General features: G+C 45.5%; 1 protein-coding gene across 1 annotated transcript in view; it reads left to right on the top strand.

The window, feature by feature from the left end:
* med24 (mediator complex subunit 24) overlaps positions 1-24,569 on the top strand; it is an 87,511-nt gene extending 62,942 nt beyond the window's left edge. Inside the window, exons 21-26 of the mRNA XM_087977796.1 lie at positions 4,050-4,231; positions 6,487-6,580; positions 12,112-12,211; positions 16,885-16,965; positions 19,213-19,361; positions 23,241-24,569. Coding sequence (XP_087833922.1) covers positions 4,050-4,231; positions 6,487-6,580; positions 12,112-12,211; positions 16,885-16,965; positions 19,213-19,361; positions 23,241-23,357 — 723 coding nt within the window. The 3' untranslated portion in view covers positions 23,358-24,569. The remainder of the gene's footprint in view (positions 1-4,049; positions 4,232-6,486; positions 6,581-12,111; positions 12,212-16,884; positions 16,966-19,212; positions 19,362-23,240) is intronic.
* The last annotated feature ends 408 nt before the right edge of the window (positions 24,570-24,977 follow it).

Raw genomic sequence — 24,977 nt, 5'->3', positions numbered from 1 at the left:
CTCTGGGACTCGGCCCACATTTGCTCTGCTCCCCGCTCTGACAGTCGGCCCACACTCGTTCTGACTCTCAGCCCACACTCGCTCTGCTCCCCAGTGTGGGACTCGATCCACACTCGATCTGCTCCCCGCTCTGACACTCGGCCCACACTCGCTCTGCTTCCCCGCTCTGACACTCGGCCCACACTCGCTCTGCTCCCCGCTCTGACACACGGCCCACACTCGCTCTGCTCCCCGCTCTGGGACTCGGCCCACACTCGCTCTGCTCCCCGCTCTGACGCTCAGCCCACTGGCTCTGCTGCCCGCTCTGACGCTCGGCTGACGCTCGGCCCACACTCGCTCTGCTCCCCGCTCTGGGACTCGGCCCATACTCGCTCTGCTCCCCGCTCTGGCGCTCGGCCCACACTCGCTATGCTCCCCGCTCTGGCGCTTGGCCCACACTCGCTCTGTTCCCCGCTCTGACGCTCGGCCCACACTCGCTCTGCTCCCCGCTCTGACACTCGGCCCATACTCGCTCTGCTCCCTGCTCTGATGCTCGGCCCACACTCGCTCTGCTCCCCGCTCTGGGACTCGGCCCACAATCGCTCGGCTCACCGATCTGGAACTCTGCCCACACTCACTCTGCTTCCCGCTTTGGGACTCGGCCCACACTCACTCTGCGACCCGCTCTGACAGTCGGCCCACACTCACTCTGCTCCGCCCTCTGGGACTCGGCCCACATTTGCTCTGCTCCCCGCTCTGACAGTCGGCCCACACTCGTTCTGACTCTCAGCCCACACTCGCTCTGCTCCCCAGTGTGGGACACGATCCACACTCGATCTGCTCCCCGCTCTGGACTCAGCCCACACTCGCTCTGCTCCCCGCTCTGGGACTCGGCCCACACTCGCTCTGCTCCCCGCTCTGACGCTCAGCCCACTGGCTCTGCTGCCCGCTCTGACGCTCGGCTGACGCTCGGCCCACACTCGCTCTGCTCCCCGCTCTGGGACTCGGCCCATACTCGCTCTGCTCCCCGCTCTGGCGCTCGGCCCACACTCGCTATGCTCCCCGCTCTGGCGCTCGGCCCACACTCGCTCTGTTCCCCGCTCTGACGCTCGGCCCACACTCGCTCTGCTCCCCGCTCTGGGACTCGGCCCACACTCGCTCTGCTCCCCGCTCTGGGACTCGGCCCACACTCGCTCTGCTCCCCGCTCTGGGACTCAGCCCACACTCGCTCTGCTCCCCGCCCTGGGACTCGGCCCAAAGTTGCTCTACTCCCCGCTCTGGGACTCGGCCCACACTCGCTCTGCTCCCGGCTGTGGGACACGGCCCACACTCGCTCTGCTCCCCGCTCTGGACTCAGCCCACACTCGCTCTGCTCCCTGCTCTGGGAATCGGCCCACACTCGCTCTGCTCCCCACTCTGACACTCGGCCCACACTGGCTCCGCATCCCCGCTCTGAAGCTCGGCCTACACTCGCTCTGCTCCCCGCTCTGGTACTCGGTCCACACTCGCTCTGCTCCTAGCTCTGATACTCGGCCCACACTCGCTCTGCTCCCCGCTCTGGGACTTGGCCCACACTCGCTCTGCTACCCGCTCTGGGACTCGGCCCACACTCCTTCTGCTCCCCGCTCTGGGACCCGGCCCACACTCGCTCTGCTCCCCTCTCTGACGCTCGGCCCACACTCGCTCTGCTCCCCGCTCTGGGACTCGGCCCAAACTCGCTCTGCTCCCCGCTCTGACACTCAGCCCATACTCGCTATGCTCCCTACTCTTGTACTCGGCCCACACGCGCTCTGCTCCGCCCTCTGGGACTCAGCCCATACGCGCTCTGCTCCCTGCTCTGGGACTCGGCCCACACTCGCTCCGCTCCCCGCTCTGGGACTCGGCCCACACTCACTCCGCTCCGCCCACTGGGACTCGGCCCACACTCGCTCTGACACTCAGCCCACACTCGCTCTGCTCCCTGCTCTGACGCTCGGCCCACACTCACTCTGCTCCCTGATGTGTGACTCGGCCTACACTCCCTCTGCTCCCCGCTCTGGGACACGGCCTACACTCGCTCTGCTACCTGCTCTGGGTCTCAGCCCACACTCGCTCTGCGCCCCGCTCTGACACTCAGCCCACACTCGCTCTGCTTCCCCGCTCTGACACTCGGCCCACACTCGCTCTGCTTCCCGCTCTGACACTCGGCCCACACTCGCTCTGCTCCCCGCTCTGACACTCGGCCCACACTCGCTCTGTTCCCCGCTCTGGGACTCGGCGCTCACTTGCTCTGCTCCCCACTCTGACACTCGGCCCACACTTGGTCTGCTTCCCGCTCTGGGTCTCGGCACACACTCGTACTGACTCTCGGCCCACACTCGCTCTGCTTCCCGTTCTGACAGTCGGCCCACACTCGCTCTGCTCCCTGTTCTGGGACTAGGCTCACACTCGCTCTGCTCCCCGCTCTGACAGTCGGCCCACACTCGCTCTGCTCCCCGCTCTGACACTCGGCCCACACTCGCTCTGCTCCCCGCTCTGACACTCGGCCCACACTCGCTCTGCTCCCCGCTCTGACACTCGGCCCACACTCGCTCGGCTCACCGGTCTGGGACTCGGCCTACACTCGCTCTGCTCCCTGCTCTGGGACTCGATCCACACTCGCTCTGCTCCCCGCTCTGACACTCAGCCCACACTCGTTCTAACTCTCAGCCCACACTCGCTCTGCTCCCTGGTGTGGGACTCGGCCCACACTCGCTCTGCTCCCCGCTCTGACACTCGGCCCACACTCGCTCTGCTTCCCAGCTCTGACACTCGGCCCACACTCACTCTGCTCCCCGCTCTGACAGTCGGCGCACACTCGCTCTGCTCCCAGCTCTGGGACCCGGCCCACACTCGCTCTGCTCCCTGCTCTGGGACTCAGCCCACACTCGCTCTGCTCCCCGCTCTGACACTCAGCCCACACTCGTTCTGACTCTCGGCCCACACTCGCTCTGCTCCCTGGTGTGGGACTCGGCCCACACTCGCTCTGCTCCCCGCTCTGACACTCGGCCCACACTCGCTCTGACACTCGGCCCACACTCGCTCTGCTTCCCTGCTCTGACACTCGGCCCACACTCGCTCTGCTCCCCGCTCTGACACTCTGCCCACACTCGCTCTGCTCCCCCCTCTGACACTCTGCCCACACTCGCTCTGCTCCCTGCTCTGGGACTAGGCCGACACTCGCTCTGCTCCCTGCTCTGGGATTGTGCCCACACTCGCTCTGCTCCCCGCTCTGACACTCAGCCCACACTCATTCTGACTCTCGGCCCACACTCTCTCTGCTCCCTGCTCAGGGACTCGGCCCACACTCTCTCTGCTCCCTGCTCAGGGACTCGGCCCACACTCGCTCTGCTCCCCGCTCTGGGACTCGGCCCACACTCGCTCTGCTCCCCGCTCTGATACTCAGCCCACACTCGCTCTGCCCCCTGCACTGGCACTTGGCACACACTCGCTCTGCCCCCTGCACTGGCACTTGGCACACACTCGCTCTGCCCCCTGCACTGGCACTTGGCACACACTCGCTCTGCTCCCTGCTCTGGCACTCGGCACGCAATCACTCTGCTCCCCGCTCTGGGACTCGGCCCACACTCGTTCTGACTCTCGGCCCACACTCGCTCTGCTCCCCGCTCTGACACTCGGCCCACACTCGTTCTGCTCCCCTCCTCTGGCACTCGGCACACTCTCGCTCTGCTCCCTGCACTGGCACTCGGCACACACTCGCTCTGCTCCCCGCTCTGACACTCAGCCCACACTCGCTCTGCTCCCCGCTCTGACACTCGGCCCACACTCGCTCTGCTCCCTGCTCTGGAACTCGGCCCACACTCGCTCTGCTCCCTGCTCTGGAACTCGGCCTACACTCCCTCTGCTCCCTGCTCTGGGACCCAGCCCACACTCGCTCTGCTGCCCGGTCTGGGTCTCGGCCCACACTCGCTCTGCTCTCCACTCTGTGATCTTGGCCCAAACTATAGCCTCTACCTCTGCGCTGCATTTGAAAGGATTTAGCTCAGCATTTCCAGCAAGTTGCTTAATTCATGTATTTTGTTCTCCTTTAGGAATTGTTGAAGGAGACAAGGAGAGAGCACTGTTACAAAGCTGTTGAGCTGCTTCATAGTGTGTTTTGCTTGGATATGCAACAGATCACCTTAGGCCTGCTGGGCCATATCCTGCCTGGACTCCTGACCAACTCTTTGAAGTGGCAAATGCTCATGGACCCACCTGGACGCGCTCTTGCCAAGTAAATCCATCATTTTCCTTAACAGTTCATGTTACTAGAACAAAACCATTTTCTGCTGTCAGCGCAACTTTTCCCTTTGATGAGAAAACTCATGGACTCTTTGTACAAAACGTAAACACCTGTTGTGTTATTCCATGGAAGAAGGAAATAATCTACATGTGTATACTTTTGCCTAAGTCAGCTTTATTATAACCAGGATGATGTTTGATCAGTAAACTAAAATGTCTCTTTCAGGGATGAATGGGATACCTCCGTACCAAGCAGCAATAAATTTACAATGTTTTATTTGTCACTTCTGTCCTCTTTTGCCTCTTCTCGCGTCAGGTTTTTACCATTGCACAATACCATGGATATTGGTAAATGTTAAGTATTTTTTATGTGGGTGGTGAGATGCTGTATGTTGGTTGTCAGTTTAATATACTGGAGAATTGGCCACCGAACCTTGGCTTTGTCTTTGTCTAGAATCTGCACATAACACGCTTTCCAACAGAAATAAAGTTAATTCAATTAATTTCAAATATTCCCTTGCCCACAGTATTTATTTCATCTATGAAACTATAGCACTGAGCTTCTCATAGAGACGTTTCGGTTGTTAAATTTAATTCACTAAGTGAATTTGTAGATTCTGCATGACATATGATGGTAATTCACAGTAAATGTCTTTGAAAGCTTTAAGACCATGCAACAATAAACTACATATTGCAAGATTGTTTCTAAATAAAATTCTACATGCCTAACTCCAATAAAACAGATAATTTAGAGACTTACTGTTGCACTAATTCCCAAAAATCAGCAACAGCAGTGCTTCTTAAAATTAAACTGTGAACTTCAGTTGCCAAAGGATAACATTTTATTTTAATGCATTGGAATAGTTTCAAAACATTTTAATGAAAGTTTGACCTCTCTGGTAGGATAATTTTCTTATTGGAGTTGTTCATTTCTTTTTAACATTTGAGTGAAATGAGTAATATGCCTGAAATGAATGCCCATAGGGACAATAAAGTGAAATTAAATTGAATTTAAAAATTAATCAGCAGCTGCTGCTGCCTAGAAACATGTGACTGGAGAGAATGAGGATCTGACCTGACTCCAGAGTAAAGCAAATGAAGTCTTTCAAGTATTTGTCCACAGGCATTTGAACCCCTTGAACTATTTGTACACCGTCCACGTCTCATTTAGATTTCTAATAAACAGAGATTCTACCTCGCCATTATTTGAACATTTCAGTTTCAAACTGTGAGAGTAAGAATGGCCAAAACTTCCTGCAGCAGGGCAATTAAAATTTTAAAAGGGTAGATTGTACTAGGTGTGAATATCAGTGCATTAGTAGTCCAGGGGACTAGTCTATAGTTATAGCGTCATACAGCACGGAAACGCACCCTTTGGTCCAACCAGTCCATGCCGATCATAATCCCAAACTAAACGTGTCCCATCTGCCTGCTTCTGGCCCACATCCCTCCAAACCTTTTCTCTTCATGTACTTATCCAAAGGTCTTTTAAAGGTTGTAATTGTACCTATATCCACTTGCTTAGAAAGTTCATTCCACACAAACCACCCTCTGTGTAAAACATTTGCCCCTCATGTCTTTTTTAGATCTCTGTCCTCTCACCTTAAAATGTACCACCTAATCTTGAAACCCCTCCCCCTCGCCCTCATCCTAGGGAAAAGACAACTACCATTAACTCTATCTATGCACTTGATTATTTTATAAACTTTTATAAAGTTGCCTCTCAACCTCCTTCTCTCCAGTGAAAAAAGTCCCAGCCTATCCAATCTTTCTCTATAACTCAAAACCTCCATACTCAACAACATCCTGGTAAATCTTTTCTGAGCCTTCTCCAACTTAATACCAGGGGGACCAGAACTGGACACAGTATTCCAGAAGAGGCCTCACAAATGTCCTGTATAACCTCAGCATGACTTCCCAATAAATGGTAGTATTTAATTAATAAAATCTGGACTTGAACGTTAGTCTTGGCAATTATATTCATAATGATTACCATCAATAAGCACCTTGTTACTAGGAAAAACAAATCTGCCATTCGTACCTGGTATTACCTTATTGTGACTAAGCAAGCCACTCATTTCAAAGACAAATGCTGGCCTTGCCATGCAAAAAAGTAAATTAAAGTCACAACTACTTTTTAGTGAACATGTTAGACTATTTTGTAATGATTATTAATTTGTTTATTGTAATGTGTATTAGGAGCAGAGGAGTTCCATTGATTTAACCTATTTCTTGTGTTAAATGCAGGCTATCTGTCTGGTGTGCCCTGAGTGCTCATTCCTCACATAACAAGAATCAGGCCACAGCGAAACAGAGGAAAAGACACCGAGAAGATATTGAGGTGAGAAAGATGTATTTCAACAGTAAGTTATTTATTTTCTAAGATATAATAGTGTATTATTATACATTTATGCTGTTAAGGTGATAGATTGATAAAAATATTAATCTCTTTCAGATGCAGTTCATAGTTTTATTTCTTAAGAGCCTCATTAATGCTCCCTTAGAGCTAGCAAAGGATGTTTGGGTTTCTGAATTGTAAGTGCATTTAGGGAGAAAGCATTTGTAATTTTGCTGGTATACATAAGTGGAGTTCTTCCTCCAAACATTATCTTTAAAGATTTTTTCTTCTGTCTTTTAAAATATCTGTGGGGCATTTAGTAATGGCTAATGGAGATCAAACATTTTACTTCTACTAACTAAATGCAAAGTGACTTTAATTAACCGCAGTATTTTACTCAGACATAACATGGGAATTAATTAGTTGTGGCCTCAGTATTTCCTTTATTCCTTTTAATCAGAATTACTGACTTTTATAATCTACACATGATAGTGTATATATCAATAGGATGGATGAGCACAGACTTAAATTATACATGTTTAACTTACATCGGCGTTGATTTTTCTTGGCAATTCTGTTTATTGATACCAGTGATGATCAATGAACTGAAATAAAGCCCTGAGAGTTCTGCCCATAGGCTGTCTTGTCCCGTTTACTGTCTACCTTATAGAAGTGGCCTTTTCACCTGCCCGTCATTCATGGGATTAACACAGGGACAGTAGTCTTTGTCGGTAGGTCATGCTTATGTGAGATTGGACATTTGCCACCACAGGCCTAAAGGAAATGTTGCAGCAATTGAGCTTTCGAATTTTACGTATGTTATGATCCCAACTACAAGAAAGTCACATCTGTGATGAAAACTTACACCTCTATTTGAACTTTATTGGGTACCTACTTAACTGACTCCTTACAGTTTCATTGCCATGGACTGTAGGAGAAATTAAATGGTCCTTTCCAAATATACCAACATGAACATTTCACAAATCAAAGAGCCTAAACTTTCTCAGCTCTAATAACCTCCAGATTGATCGCCAGATTGAAATGTCACAAACAAAATTCTTTCACTGAGGTAACTGTTTCTCTAAACTATTGTGAGCTCTTTTGAGGAAGGAACTTTTTTACTCCATGGTTCAGAAAAGATTTACAAAGATTTTGCCTGGGTTGGAAGATTTGAGCTATAGGGAGAGGTTGAAAAGGCTGGGGCTGTTTTTCCTAAAAGTGTCGGAGGCTGAGAGGTGATCGTATAGAGGTTTATAAAATTATGAGGGGCATGGATAGGATAAATAGACAAAGTCTTTTCCCTGGGGTGGGGGAGTCCAGAACTAGAAGGCATAGGTTTAAGGTGAGAGGGGAAAGATATAAAAGAGACCTAAGGGGCAACATTTTCATGCAGAGGGTGGTAAGTGTAAGGAATGAACTTCCAGAGGAAGTGGTGGAGGCTGGTACAAATGTAACATTTAAAAGGCATATGGATGGGCATATGAATAGGAAGGTTTTGGAAGGATTTGGACCATGTGCTGGCAAGTGCAACTAGATTAGGTTGAGATATCTGGTCGGCATGGACAGGTTGGACCAAAGGGTCTGTTTCCGTGCTGTAGAGCTCTATCACTCTGAGTGGTAATTGTCTGGAACTTGATGCCCACAAAGGTGATGGAAGTAAAAGTAGACTGTGATTTCAAAAGGAAATTAGATGAGCAATTGAAGGGAATAAATTCCCCAGGTAACAGGGATCGAGCGTAGTTCTGGGACTGACAGCGGTGTTCCAGAAGGAGCTGGCATGGATTCCATGGGTCTAATTGGCGTCCTTTTGTGCTGTAAATGACTGTGATTCTATGGATTCTTTTTCTTTCCAGGAACATAGGAGCAGGCATAGGCCATTCAACACCTCCAGTCTGCTGTGCCATTCGATTAGATGTGACTGCTTTGTACCTTCAGTCTTATTTTCTTGCCTTTATTCTGTTTCCCGATATGAGAGCCTATCCTCACAAAACTCTGTATCTCTTCGTCTTAAAAACTTCATTGTCCTGCATCCAACTTCTTGATTACATGAAAATAATTGCAAAAGAGTACTTGGGAACACTGGAAAACAGGTTCACTTTGGGCTTGTGAATTACAAACTCTGATATCATTTGCTAACAGACGTGTGGATTGCAAAGTGGCTGCCATTACTCACCAGTCTGTTTTCCAATCTTCATTTCATGCACAGAGTTTCCCATGAGAACTAACTTTGATTGCATTGAAAGTAACTTCAGGGGAAGAAAAGAAAATCAATTATTGAATAATATTGGTATATCCACTTCCGTCTTCCTCCCAACAATTAACCACAATTATGTTTTCTAAGTTTGAAAGTGAAACCAGTAGAATATAAAGTTCCCTTAAAAATGTTTTGGACTTAAAGAATGAATGGAGAAAATCCACGCAAAAAACAGTGTTTGCTTGCAAATAGTGTGAGAGCTGAAGGGGAATTGAAATTTAAATAAAAATAAGAAATGACAGACTAAGTGGAAAGAATAGTTCATTGGTTAAATGCACTATATGGTGTGGCATTGTACCATACAAACATCGAGTCCCAAGTGCACTTAGAAATGGTTGATCTTAGTGCTTGGCAGTGTGGCTGTTACTGATGCCCTTAGTGCATTCTTGTAAAGTTCTTACACTGATAGCTACCTAGTTATCCCTGATAGTGCACACTTTTTGACACAGGCTAAGAGAATGTTTTCTGGGGCTCAGAAGGTCTTCACAATTTAACAGTTGGCATGCATTGTCTCAGCAGAGAAATGTCTACTCTGCTGCTGCTGCCCAGAACTGCTGAGCTCCTAATTGGTCACATTTATGTCTGCACTCCAGTTAAGAAAGACAGGTGGGTTCCTGGGACGGCATGTTCAGTCAGAGGGCCTATAGCCTTGGAATGGGGGCAGCCCTACAGACGGAAGTAGGAACTGTTCCTGTAGTACGGCTACCATCAGTGCAGTCAATGTTGAGGTACCCTTTGAAATGGCATTCACCATTCTAAAATAGACTGTGGCCAATTTGTCAGGCCAGTGCTGTGGAGAGGTTGCTGCTGTGGTGTACAAATGACTGCGTCTCAGGTGGGGTCTGGAAATGAAAAATGACTTTGAACACCATCCCCCCCTCCCTCCGCACTGCCCACTTGAACCAGCCATTGGTAAGCCACCTCCAGGCACCTGCTGGGCTTTGGCGTTAGCAGGATTAGATTAGATTAGATTCCCGACAGTGTGGAAACAGGCCTTTTGGCCCAACACGTCCACACTGACCCTCCGAAGAGTAAACCACGCAGACCCATTCCACTATCCTATATTTACCCGACTAATACACCTATCACTATGGGCAATTTAGCATGGTCAATTCACCTGACCTGCACATCTTTGGATTGGGGGAGGAAACCGGAGCACCCGGAGGAAACCCACACAGACACAGGGAGAATGTGCACACTCCACACAGATAGTCACCCAGGGCGGAAATTGGACCAAGGTACCTGGCGCTGTGAGGCAGCAGTGCTAACCACTGAGCCACAATGGACTTAGAACAGTCTTTCAATTACTGGGAAGATTCTAGTAGAATCCTTAATCTTCCCACAATAGATGCTTAATTAGTCAACTAAGGCTACCTCCTTCCTCTCTCTCTCTCTCTCTCCCTCTCCCTCTCCCTCTCTCTGCCCCCCCCCCCCCCCCCCCCAAGACCTTCTGATTCATCCAGTTAAGTCATTTGAGGGTGACAGTACATTGGATCAATGATTTAGTGCTCTCATATCTAATTGGCTTTCCAGTCCCATCTTCACGGGGAAGATTCTATCCTCGCAAATCTGTCACTCCTTCCTGAAATTCTTTTAACATATAGCAGTCTAATTTCCTTTTCATTTGGCTTCCTCCACCTTTTCAAGTTCGACAGTCCAGATTATCAGAACCTATTTTGTAACAAATAAAACTACTTTTTGTCTCTCTAGTTCTTTGCCAAATCTCTCAAACCTGTGTCCTCTGGTTATTGACCATTTTGTCAAGAAAATTAGTTTCCCCTACTGACACATTGCAAACCCTTTTTGGTATTGAACGCCATTAAATCTTGCTTAACTTTCTCTTTTAAAATTGGGAGCACGAGGCGGCGCCGATACAGTCATCGATGTGCTCCCACGAGGAGGTTGAACAGTTCATCCACTTCACCAACACCTTCCACCCCGACCTCAAATTCACCTGGACAGTCTCAGATTCCTCCCTCCCCTTCCTCGACCTTTCTATTTCTATCTCAGGCGACCGAATCAACACGGACATCTACTACAAACCGACCGACTCCCACAGCTACCTGGACTACACCTCCTCCCATCCTGCCCCCTGTAAAAATGCCATCCCATTCTCCCAATTCCTTCGACTCCGCCGCATCTGCTCCCAGGAGGACCAGTTCCAAAAACGCACAACCCAGATGGCCTCCTTCTTCAAGGACCGCAATTTCCCCCCGACGTGGTCGACGATGCCCTCCACCGCATCTCTTCCACTTCCCGCTCCTCCGCCCTTGAGCCCCGCCCCTCCAACCGCCACCAGGACAGAACCCCACTGGTCCTCACCTACCACCCCACCAATCTCCATGTACAGCGCATCATCCGCCGTCATTTCCACTACCTCCAAACGGACCCCACCACCAAGGATATATTTCCCTCCCCTCCCCTATCAGCATTCCGTAAAGACCACTCCCTCCGTGACTCCCTCGTCAGATCCACACCCCCCACCAACCCAACCTCCACTCCCGGCACCTTCCCCTGCAACCGCAGGAGGTGCAAGACTTGCGCCCACACCTCCCCCCTCACTTCCCTCCAAGGCCCCAAAGGAAACTTCCATATCCGCCACAGATTCACCTGCACCTCCACACACATCATCTATTGCATTCTCTGCACCCGATGTGGCCTCCTCTATATTGGGGAGACAGGCCGGCTACTTGCGGAGCGTTTCAGAGAACACCTCTGGAACACCCGGACCAACCAACCCAACCACCCTGTAGCTCAGCATTTCAATTCCCCCTCCCACTCCACCAAGGATATGCAGGTCTTTGGACTCCTCCATCGTCAGACCACAACAAAACGACGGTTGGAGGAAGAACGCCTCATCTTCCCCCTCGGAACCCTCCAACCACAAGGGATGAACTCGGATTTCACCAGTTTCCTCATTTCCCCTCCCCCCACCCTGTCTCAGTCAAATCCATCGAATTCAGCACCGCCTTCCTAACCTGCAATCTTCTTCCTGACCTCTCCGCCCCCACCCCAGTCTGACCTTTCACCCTCACCTTGACCTCTTTCCACCTATCACATTTCCGACGCCCCTCCCCCAAGTCCCTCCTCCCTACCTTTTATCTTAGCCTGCTGGACAAACTTTCCTCATTCCTGAAGAAGGGCTTATGCCCGAAACGTCGATTCTCCTGTTCCCTGGATGCTGCCTGACCTGCTGCGCTTTTCCAGCAACACATTTCCAGCTATAAAATATATCTATAAATGGTGGCACAATTAATATGTTGGACTGCTGTTTCAACAGGATTACATCAACCTCTTCCCTCTGGATGATAGCCAACCATCAAAACTGTTACGACTGTTGAGCTCAAATGAAGAGGATCCAAATATTCTGTCCAGTCCCGGTAGGTATTCCTGACAGAAATCACTATGCAGCCCAAAGAGCAGTGAATTTTATTAGCAACTTGGTTAGGTGTTCTGATATTGTGTAACCACTTAACCATATAGAAAAAGGTATCATGAATAGAATCCAAAAGACAATATATAGTTTTAAGTATAATTACAAGAAATAAGAATGTAACCATGAAGATAAACACTACATGACACATGCCTGCTGGCTGTATCCCACAAGTTGAGATGCAACTGATTTTGCATCATAGAAGTATAATAAATGAGAGAAAGCTCTTGTACATGTAATTCAAGTTTAATGGACTCCACACTTTGTAAAGTTGCGTATGCAAATCAAAGTTATATGTTGTTGATAGCTATAGCAATAAACAGTTAACCCAAGAGTACAGAGGCTCTAGAGAACATTTCCAGCAGTCTGCAGGCAGTTTTTGTGATGTGATGGTTGGATTGTTTCTGTTTAGTTGGTTATCTGACATTTGAAAGTATATCACTGTATATAAGAGCCTCCAAAGCATGTATTTATATCATCAACAGTTTTTATTTAGGCAACAGAGAGTCCTCACACTGGGTTGAGTTTGTTTAGGGTGGTGGAGCCAATTCCAAAGAATGTGGGAAACTCTGAAGTCGGGGCCTCCAACACAGTGTTGAGTTTGAACTCCACATTCACAGAATGGGTAAAGGTGCAAAGCAGGTCATCAAAAATGAAAACAAAGGCAACAGTATACATTTTGAGAGTGTCATTAAGCCATTCAGTTAATCAACCCTGCTCCACCATTCACTCCCTCAGCCCTGCTCCACCATTCACTCCCTCAGCCCTGCTCCATCATTCACTCCCTCAGCCTTGATCCACCATTCACTCCCTCAGCCCTGATCCACCATTCACTCCCTCAGCCCTGATCCACCATTCACTCCCTCAGCCCTGATCCACCATTCACTCCCTCAGCCCTGATCCACCATTCACACTCTCAGCCCTGATCCACCATTCACACTCTCAGCCCTGATCCACCATTCACACTCTCAGCCCTGATCCACCATTCACACTCTCAGCCCTGCTTCACCATTCACACTCTCAGCCCTGCTCTACCATTCAGTTCCTCAGCCTTGATCCACCATTGACTCCCTCAGCCCTCATCCACCATTCACTCCCTCAGCCCTGCTTCACCATTCACTCCCTCAGCCCTCATCCACCATTCACTCCTTCAGCCCTGATCCACCATTCACACACTCAGCCCTGATCCACCATTCACTCTCTCAGCTCTGATCCACCATTCTCTCCCTCAGCCCTGATCCACCATTCTCTCCCTCAGCCCTGATCCACCATTCACTCCCTCAGCCCTGATCCACCATTCACTCCCTCAGCCCTGATCCACCATTCACTCCCTCAGCCCTGATCCACCATTGACTCCCTCAGCCCTGATCCACCATTGACTCCCTCAGCCCTGATCCACCATTCACTCCCTCAGCCCTTATCCACCATTCACTCCCTCAGCCCTGATCCACCATTGACTCCCTCAGCCCTGATCCACCATTCACTCCCTCAGCCCTGCTCCACCATTCAACCCTCTACATCATTCAGTAAAATCAAAGGCCAATCTGATTGTGGTCCCAGTTCCACATTCTGACTCCCCTTTAACCCCTTTTTTCACCAAGAATGTATCTACCTCTGCCATAAACATTATTCAGTCGCTGAGGTAGGGAATGCCACAGGCTCAAGATTCTTTGGGAGAAAGCATACTTCACATTTTTGTCTTAGACAGAAGCTCCTTATTTTTTAACCTTCATTCTCTAGTTTTAGCTCTTCCCTTAAGAAGAAACACCCTTTCAGCATTCATCCTGTCAAATCCTTTCAGGATCTTATATATATTTCCATTAGGTCCTCTCTCATTCTTCCAAACTCCAATGAATAAAAGCTCAATTTGTTTAACCTTTCCTCATAAGATAACACACCCTGTTCCCACAATCAGTCAACTTGTATCCTTTCTTAATTAAGAGGATCAATATAGTACGCAGTGCTCCAGATATAGTCGCACCACTACCCTGTGCTACTGTAGCAAAACATTCCCTTGCAGTAAATGACAACTGTCCACTTATCATCTTAAGGACTAGCTGTGCCAAATACTAAATTGTTATAACCATTATAAGGATACCCAAATCCCTCTGTGTCTGAGTTCTGCAATCTCTGTTTGTTTAAGTAATATGCTGCTGTCCTAAAATGAATAAGTTCACATTTTCTTCCATTATATTCACATCCGCCAATTTTTTGCCTACTCCTTAAGCTATCCAAATCTCTTTGAAGACTTTGTATGTCCTCTTCACTACTTGCTACCCTATCTAAATTTGTTTCATCAGCAAATTTAGCAATCATGCTTTTGGCCCTGCATTTCAAACCCGCCAACTCTCTCAGCTACTTGGACAACACTTCACCCCACCTCTCCTGTGAAAACATGATCCCTTACTCCCAATTCCTCCACCTCCGCCTCCGCCATACCTGGTCCCAGGAGGAGCAATTCCGCTCCAGGGCATCTAAGATGGCAACCTATTTTAAGACTGCAATTTTCCCTACCTCGTGATCAACAGTGTCCTCCAGTGCATCTCCTCCAGTTCCTGCACCTCCACCTTTGAATCCTGCCCCTCCAACTGCAGCAAGGACAGAAATCCCCGGTCCTCACCTTCTACCTCACTAATCTCCAGATACAGCATGTTATCTTCCGCCATTTCCACCACCTACAATCAGACACCACCACCAAAGATATACTTACCTCCCCACCCCATCTGCGTTCCACAGAGACCATTCCCTCCGTGATTCCCTTGTTAAGTCCATGCCCAACTTCCACTTCCGGCACCTTCCCTTGCAAAAAGAGTAAAACCTGCACCCACACTTCACCCCTCGTCTCCTTCCAAGGCCCCAAAGGATCTTTTCGCAGAAATTTTCCTGCACATCCAAACACCTCATCTACTGTATCCGTTGCTCTTGATGTGGTCTCCTGTACATTGGGGAGACAGGATGCCAATTAGCAGAACGTTTCAGAGAACATCTCTGGGGCACATGCACCAAACAACCCCACTGCCTTGTGGCCGACCACTTGTTCTCCTCCTCCCACTCTGCCAAACACTTGCAAAGCCTGGGTCTCCTCCACTGCTAAATCCAAGCCACCCGACACCTGGAGGAAAAATGCCTCATCTTCTACCTTGGGACCCTTTAACTATATGGCATTAGCGTCAACTTCAACAGTTCCCTTAGCTCCCCTCCCCCCACCCCATTCCAGATCCAACCCTCCAACTTGGCACCAGCCTCTTGAACTGTCCTACCTGTCCAACTTCCTTCTCACCTATCCACTCCACCCTCCTTTCCGACCCATCGCAATCACACCCCACTTGCATCTGCCTATCGCCTTCCCAACTACCTTCCTTCCATCCCCACCCCCACTCCCACTCCCCAATTTATCTCTTAGCCCCCTTCCCCCTGCCCACACACATACATTCTGATGAAGGGCTTATGCCTGAAATGTAGATTCTCCTGCTTCTTGGATGCTGCCTGATCGGCTATGCTTTTCCAGCACCACACTCTCAACTCTGACCTCCAGCATCTGCAATCTTCACTTTCTCCTTTTGGCCCTGTTACCCAAGGACTTGAGATAAATTGTAAATAATTGAGGTCCAATCCCTGATCCCTTGGCACTGCTTCATCTTATTGTGCCTACCTACCAGTGATCCGATTTCCTTGCTCCCCTGTTCCTAGCAAACCAATCCTCCATCTATCCTCATACAACAGAATCATCCAGAAGGCCATGCTTTGCGTGGTAATTCAATCAGAGCAAGAAACTGCCATTAGGTTAGCAATAACCAAAAAAAACAAGGCTGAGATTAAGTCCTGAGAGGCTTAAAAGAAGACAATGAAGCAGGATAACGTCTGAAAGAGCCCATGTCTGATAGATGTTAATAAGAAGAAAGCTTGAAACTAATTGCAGTGGTACCAATTAAACCAGAACTTTAAAGTGGTGACCAAGTGACCTTTCACTGAGATTTTACTGTCTATAAGGTCAAAATATATTAAGATCATTTCAGCTATCTCGTATAGTGTAAAATAGTTATTTTCTTTTCCCATTTGTGCGTAATAAACTTTGATGTTCTTTTGTTAAAGTACAATGGCAGCCTCTGTGAATAAGTTCAGTGACTGACCAGCATGGCAAACAGATGGGGGGGAAATAAATCTTACAGCCTATGAAGCCTGGTTTCACTTTGGGATATGATTTGTCTAGTATTACCATCAGCTGGGATTTTCATATCTGGCAACAAATAATCATGAAAATAGTTTACTTTCTCCCAAAACACCAACTGTATTCAATCCAAATATTTTAGAGCAAAGCCAAAGATTTTTTTAGGCATTTTAAAGGCCAATGAAAGATTTCACTTTTCTACAGAATTTCAAACAGTGACTAATACGGAAATGAGTTGACATTATATATCCCTTGGGTATCGTTATGGTGGAGCTTCGCAGCATATTTTAAAACATTATGTATTGTTTTGGAAATTCAGTATTTCTAATGCAACCTTTTATGTTTTACAAGAAGTAGAAATGATGCTTGCATTTTGATTTTTCACTTCTGTGCTACCATTTAACTAAATTTTCATTTAGCTTCTTTTAATTATTTAAATGTTTATCTTTTAGGTGATCGTACAATGAGCAGCTCACTGTCAGCCTCTCAGCTTCACAACATCAACATGAGAGACCCCTTGAACAGGGTATTGGGTAAGTGTTGGATGGGCACTAAAGTCGATTTGTGTATGTTGTTATTCTGACATCTGGCCATTTAACAACAATGTTATAGTCAATATCTTCTCTAAAAGTTAATTGTGTGCAACATTTTTCCCCAATCTAAGATGCATTCTATGATTTACATTTTTCTTGTGCAGCATTTAACACTGAGCAAAGCCTGTGTACATGAGCAGCTTAGCAGAAACATTCATTCTTTGTAAAGTACTTTAGGATGTCAGTTTTGTTTTAAGGAAAGGTTTATTAGTTATTTCTAAGTAAACTGACTACTGTGCTGTTTTGTGATATTTTACATATTTTCCATATGAAATTTCTAATGAATTATTTGTTACTGCTCCCTTGTCACGTAATTGCTAAACAAATTTACTGGCTGCTAACTAGAATTTTTACATGTGGTTTTCTTGGAAATTGATATCCAGTGTTTTTTAAATACTAAAGTAGTCTCTTATGTGAGTTATCTAATCAATATAAGGCAAAGGACTTTACTTACAAAAAAAGGAAATTGAGCAACTATTGAGAGGGCCGGAAGATTTGTATCATGTACTTGGTGACAGTTTCCAGATGGTGGAAACAATGAGAAAGAAGCTTCTTCCTCTTGCTGTGGAATTGTCTGTTTGTGTAAGAGTAATAGCTTTTCCATAAACGCAAACTGCAACAAGTTGGTTTAGTGCTTATTGCTAAATTCCTGATGTCCGGATTTCACATGTGACAGCAGCTTAAATCTCCGTTCTATTCACTGCATGTTTGCTAGTGAAAAAGAAGGAATAATTTGAGGCATTTTGAGCTAATTTGTGATTTATTGAAGGAATACCCCCAAAATATCCCAAAGCACCATATAACCAATGAAGTACTTCTGCAGTGTTGCTGTTATGTAGGCTCATGAAGCCAATTTCTTATACAGCAAGATTCCACAAATGGCAATAAGATAAATAAATTGTTCTATGATGTTGGTTGACAAGAAAGTGTTGGTCACTGGATTTGGGGAAGTCTCTCAGCATCTTTTCTCCAGAAGTGCCATGAGATCTTTAATATTTACAAATGTGGAGATGTGAGAATTCACATTAGTATTTGGGGTTTATTGAAGTGATATTCCTGTGGTCCCTCAGTAAGTAGGAGAGAAATCGAAATCACTAATCACTTTCCAGTGACCACTGCACATTGTTGAATGAAGACAAGCTGAGCATAGTTACAGTGCACAACATTGTGGTTGAGGCTTCCTGACTAAGTGTTTTTAAAGCTAAGATAATTTTTGAACAGTAAAGGAATTAAGGGTTATGGTGAGAGGGAGGGTAAGTCGAGCTGAGGCCAGAAAAAGATCAGCCATGAATGGCAGAGCAGGCTCAAAGGGCCAGGTGGCCTACTCCTGATCCTAGTTCTTCTAAATAGCTCACTGACTGTCAGTGTTTAACTTGCAGGTAGAATAACCAAGGCTCAAATAGGATACTCGAGGACAGTTGACGTCAGCTAAATGTATCCCAATATGGGCCAGTTCCACTATTGTGCATGGGTGGGATGGGGTAAGAGGAGGGAGAGAGAGAAAGTTCAAGGAAGATAAACCAAAATAAATATGTTTACATTATTTTCAAATAACTTGAATTATGAAAAGGGATTGGTTAACTCAGCTAACTGGATGGTTGAGTGATACCAACAATGTGGGTCCAATTCCCAAACTGACTAAGGTCACCATGAAGGACTCTCCTTCTCAGTCTCTTCCCTTGCCTGAGGTGTGGTGACTCTCAGACTGAACTAGCTGTCTGTAATGAGAGAGCAGCCCGATGGTCCAGTAGGACTATGCAGCTTTACCTTTTCTAATTCTGTAGCTTTGTTAGATTTGTTTCTCATTTTCATAAAAAACACTGAATACTGTTAGATATGTCTTTCTAATCTTTTTCCTAATAAACATATAGATCTCAAAAGATTAAGCTCTTTGCAAAACTGCACTATAAAGTTTATGTTTCTGTGATGAAACAGAATATATAGCCTTCCCATTTTGTTTCATGAGGTAGAAGCCAATATCTTGTCAAAATTTTGCATCATGAATTAAGGGTTATGGTGAGAGGGAGAGGTTCAAGTCGACCCATCTCATACTGACTTCCCCTTGAAATGGGATAACGTGAAAGACTTTCTTTCAGTATTTCAAGACATGTGCAGATAAGCTTTTAAAACAATTTGGTGAGCAGAGTCAGAACACTGACCCACAAACATTCTCAATCTCCTTTTCAGCAAACTTATTCCTGTTGATCTCTTCAATTCTGAGTTCAAAGGTGGCTGGACCTCACACCCAATTTGTTCAGTGGTTCATGGAAGAATGTGTGGAGTGTTTGGACCAGGGGAGTCGTGGTAGTGTTCTCCAGTTCATGCCATTTACCATGGTGAGTCAAATCTAGACATCAGCTGATGAGCAACATAAGTCATAAAAATATAAATATCAGTACAATGTTTATAAAGTGGAGGGAAACAACTAGCCTATTTTGTGAATGACAATAGTTTAGAGCAAAAGCAGAAATTGCTGGAGGAACTTGGAAGGTCTGGCAGCATCTGTAGAGAGAAAGCAAAGTTAACATTTCAAGTCCAGTGATCTATCTTCTGAACTCAATTAGAGTACTTGGACTATTCAACTGGATTATCAAGTATTCCATCAAAATTGATCAGATGTTCAACGTGCTCAACTGTCTGCCGGCATCTGTTGGTGATATTGTAAAACAAATTATTTAGAACAGCCAGAATTGCTCGAGCACAGAGTCATTCCAGGGCAATATTATATGTAATTCCCTACACACATTCTCCCTAACCTATGGAAAGGTTGAGTAAGATCTTTTAGAATATGTTAGTATGTTATTGGTTCTTATGCTTAATCAATATGAAGGGTTAATTGCATTGTTATACACAACACCAAGGTGCCACTTGTCATGAATATAATGAAACAATTTATATTGTAGATCACGGCATATAAGGCAACTCACTTTATAAGATGATCCTCTTTTAATGATGTCACAAATCATATTTTGCCCTATATTTAACATACAAGTCAACCTTCTTTACTGTTAAGACATATTACACATGCTTTGCAAGTTGGCCTGTTGTTCAGCTGAGAAACACCGTATTCAAGAACGAGTCAAGTCTAGTTCGTAGGGCTAAAGCGATCAAAATAAACGGGGAGAAAACGGGAACAGGGGACTGAGTTGAATGATCAGCCATGATCATACTGAATGGCAGAGCAGGCTCGATGGACCAAATAGCCTGCTCCTTTTTGCTGTTTTCTATGTTTATTCATCTTGTAAGTTGTGCAAGTGGAATGTATAATGAATGCATGTCATTGTTGCCAAAAATATGGACTAGAATTGAAGACATCCCACACAGAGTAGATCACACTTGGCAAAAAGAAATCTTCTGGCAAAACAAAGTGAGCTTGTAGCTGGTTTTAAGCTTAAAGTCATTACATTTGCTAACTCATCAAATCACTGCTGCGGAGAGGGAATTTGGTGTTAGTGAAAAACTGAGGTGAGACTGGAAGAAGGATTTCACCCTGAGGAAGATCCCCAAAACAAAATGCATCATTGGCAGATCATGGCGTTGGGCTGATGCCACTGACGTACAAATTTAGAGGCATTGGTTCATATCGCACCATGGTTAGTGGGATTTAAATTCAATTAATAAATCTAAAATAGTCTCAGTAACAATGACCTCAAGAGTTGTAATTAATTGTTGTAAAAATTTATCTGATACACTAACCCCCTTCAGAGAAAGCAATCTGTCATCTTTATCTGGTCTGGCCTACACGTGACCCCCAGACTCACAGCAATGTTGGTGACTCTCAACTACCCTCTGAAATGGCCTAGTTAACAACTCATTTTGAAGTGGATTGTAGATTGCTAAAAAAAAATGCTGGCCTTTCCAATGACACCCCATGAAAAATGAAAACAAGGACTAGCCACAATCCTGATCTTGAGATTGGAATGTGTCTTCTGAAAGCATTTTAATGGTTACATCATCACCAGGAGTGCATGTTTATCATATCTACTGAATGGACCAAATTAAACCCTGAGTCCAGTGCAGTTCTCCGAGCAACAGCGAAAGCATAATCATCTCCTGGAACAAGAATGTCTAATCTTACAGAAGGAGACCATGGTTGTTCAGAGTCTTAAATAAAAGATCTCAATGCCAAAATTATAAATTCTCAGTGATGTATTATCAGACAAAATCTTCAACAGTATCTCAACTGAATAGAAAGAGAACGCTTGCCAAGAGCAGGAAACTGTCATTTTGTTGACTACATACACAGAATGTTGAGCTGTGACCAAGTTGCAAAATTTCAAAATCTTTTGATTCAGCCAACTTAGCAAGGTTTTGATGTGTGTTTTTTAAAACTTATCATCAATTGGTTTTTAACTTATTTGTTTGATTACAAAAGTTTCTGCTATTCTTGGTATTCATGTTGCTGTGTGGTTCTATTTTATCATTTTTTAAATTAAAATTTATAACTAAATATTTCCACCTTCAGCTCCCAACAATCTTCGGCAGCTTCATCAATGATCTTCCCTCTGTCATAATGTCAAAATTAGGGACGTTAACTGTTAATGTTTAGCGCAATTCATGACTCCGTAAATCCTGAAACAGTCCATATCGCTATGCATTAAGAAGCAGACAATATCCAGGTGAAGCTGGTAAACAGCAAGTAGCATTCCTGCTACACCGGTGCCAGATAATGACCATCTCCAACAAGAAAGAATCTGACTGTCAGATGGCATTACGTTTGCTGGAACACTGTTATCAATGTGGAACAACCACATGCATACTGTGATTACAAGAGCAGGTTAAAGGCTCGGAGTTCTGCAGCGAATAATTCACTTTCTGCCTCCTCATTGCCAATTCATCAAGGCACGATTCAGGAGTCTGACTTGCCTGGATGGGTGCTGCTCCAACATCACTGGAGAAGCTTGATGTCATCCAGGACAGTGTAGCCCAATTACTTAGCGTCCCATCCACTACTTTGAACATTCACTCTCTTCGCCAACAACTCATCGATCTACAAGATGCACTGCAGTAATTCACAAAGGTTCTTTCAACAGCTCCCTCTAAACCCATAACCTCAACCATCTCAAGAGACAAGGACAGCACAAATATGGGAACACCACCCTCTGAAAGTTTGCTCCAAGTTGCACACCATTCTAATGAGGAGCGGTATCATCGTTCCTTCACTGTTGCTGGATCAAAATCTAGAACTCCCTTTATAACTGCACTCTTGAGTCTCCCTACATGCTAAGAATTGTGGTGGTCCAAGAAGACAACTCACCAGCATGTCTGCCGAGACAATCCAGATGGACGATAAATGTTGGTCTTGATTTAGTTTTGACATGCTTCCCTCCAAGTCAGGGTTCAATCCCTACTCCAGTAATTTGAGCACTTAATGAAAGTCGATATTTCAGTGCAGTATTGTATGAGTGCTGTACTGTTGGAGGTGCTGTTTCTCAAATGAGATGCTCACCCTAAAGCTCCAGCTTGTCCCTGACTATATCAAATTCTGCAAAACAAGAAAAGCAGGATCTCTTGCCTGGTGTCCTGACCAACCAATGTGCTCTGAAAATTATCAGGTAATATTCCCAGTTTTGACGTTATGATGGAGGGAAGATTATTTATTTATGCATTTACTTGCTGTTTGAGAAGAATTTGCTATGCACAAATTGGGTGGTGCATTTCTTTTACATTGCTACAGTGATCCATTCCGGAATTAGTTCTGTGGTCCTTTGGGAGACCTTGAGGTTGTATATAATGTTTCAATAATTTAAATTCTCCTGTCTAAAGCTGACTACTATTTACTGTATGGGAATATTGGGTCATCTATTGTGATATGAACTTAAAAGGTTTCTCTTCATTTTTATTGTAAGCATGTGATGTATAACACAATCTTTTAATTTTAGTGCAGCATAAAGTAGAGAGTTTTTATGAAATTAGTCACAGAGTCACACAGCATGGGAACAACCTTCTTTAGAATTCAAACAACTTAAGTTTGAGTTTTGGATTTTCGAAAGCGCTCAGAATGCAGTGTACCTACTGAAACTGTGGATTTCCAAACTCGAACAAGCACTTAAAAAGGCAACTGGTTAACCATATATATAGGAGGAGAAATTGACGTCTGCAGATGCTGGAGATCATGGTTTGGGTGTTTGCATATTCCAAAATGTTGAGTGTAGTCTTTTACACTTTGAATGTGCTCTCTCCTTGACATCAGTTTGTTTTTTTTTCTGAAACAGGTTTCTGAGTTGGTGAAACTACCTGCCATGTCTAAGCCAAAAACAGTACTGGCAATAACTGACCTGGGTCTTCCTCTAGGGCGCAGGGTAGCAGCAAAAGCCATTGCTGCTCTCTGAAGAAAGCCATTCATGTCAACTACTTAAACTCGAGTAGCTACAACATTCACGCTTCTAATCCAAATATTTGCACATGAAGGAAGTAGTCCTGGGAGCAGGAGAAACTGCAACAGAAATCCAGTTTTGCATCTTCCACTAAATAGTTTTTGCTGGAGTTATTCATTCTAAATTGTGGAAATAATTCTCCCCTCCCCCTTCAGGGAGCTACACTGACAAATATTGCATAGTATGGGATGAGGATTGCAATATTGCAGCCAGATCTCCAATCTGCACTCTTTCCAATAATTTCCTGTTGGGAACATATGTTTCTTCTGTTTACATTATTTGTGACAGTGCATGTTAATTCTCTGAATCTCTTCGAATTTTCTCTATTTAAGGAAGATTACGAAGTGTTGAAGGCATAAAATCACTAGAAATGTTCAGAACCCCACTGGTTATTGTAGTGGGAAAGGTCTGGGCGAGTTCTGATGAATCCAACAGCCTTTTCTTACCATTCCCTTTTTTTGGATTCTTTAGTACAGTATCACATGTCAGAGACATTTCAAAAGAAGCTGCATTTCGATATGGGATGTATGTGCGCATGCTGTTGAAGCTTTCTGTCCTGCACTCATCAGAATCACAAGGAGAGAAACAAATAACAGTGCACGACAAGAGGATGATTGTTTGCCAACCAGTCAAGGTCCTCTTCTTACATAGTCTAAATTGTTCCCTTGCGACTTGGTATTCTTCCGATTCTGTCCTGCTAGTGCAAAACAAGAAGCTTTGATAGTACGTCTCTCAATTTTATTAAGCATTGTTCAACTCCTGTACTACCAAGTGACTGTATCTATGTATGTGTATATACCTTTGGACAGTCAGCTGGAGCTCTAAAAATTGCTAAAATTTATTATGACAAATCTCCTTTTATAGGACTGTAACTTCACCAACAATTTGATCAAAAGCATGTTGATTATTCAATGGTGTTAGGGAGATTATGATAATAAGGCCTCTGCTGTTTGTTGGTTTATTTTCATCAATCTCAGCTTGCAGTGACTTCAAACATGAATTACCAAATTTCTGTTGGGCTTAATTGGCTGTTGAATGACCTTTTTCATTGCAGCATTTCTACCAAATCCATATCAATCAGCTCCAGGACAAAATGCACCAATCTAAAAATCACACAACACCAGGTTATAGTCCAACAGGTTTAATTGGAAGCACACTAGCTTTCGGAGCGACGCTCCTTCATCAGATGATTGTGGAGGGCTCGATCGTAACAGAATTTATAGCAAAAATTTGCAGTGTGATGTAACTGAAATTATACATTGAAGAATTGATTGTCTGTTAAGCCTTTCATCTGTTAGAATACAGTGATAGTTTCACTTCTTTCATGTGTAAATCACAAAACCCTTTTTTTTAAAGTTGCATTGTGGGCGGCACGGTGGCACAGTGGTTAGCACTGTTGCCTCACAGCGCCAGAGACCCGGGTTCAATTCCCGCCTCAGGCGACTGACTGTGTGGAGTTTGCACGTTCTCCCCGTGTCTGCGTGGGTTTCCTCCGGGTGCTCCGGTTTCCTCCCACAGTCCAAAGATGTGCAGGTTAGGTGAATTGGCCATGCTAAATTGCCCGTAGTGTTAGAT

Source organism: Chiloscyllium plagiosum, unplaced genomic scaffold, assembly GCF_037043375.1.
Source record: "Chiloscyllium plagiosum isolate Xiang-an unplaced genomic scaffold, Cpla_swu_hap1 HiC_scaffold_32, whole genome shotgun sequence".
Taxonomy (NCBI): domain Eukaryota; kingdom Metazoa; phylum Chordata; class Chondrichthyes; order Orectolobiformes; family Hemiscylliidae; genus Chiloscyllium; species Chiloscyllium plagiosum.
This window is presented reverse-complemented; position numbering and strand designations above follow the sequence as displayed.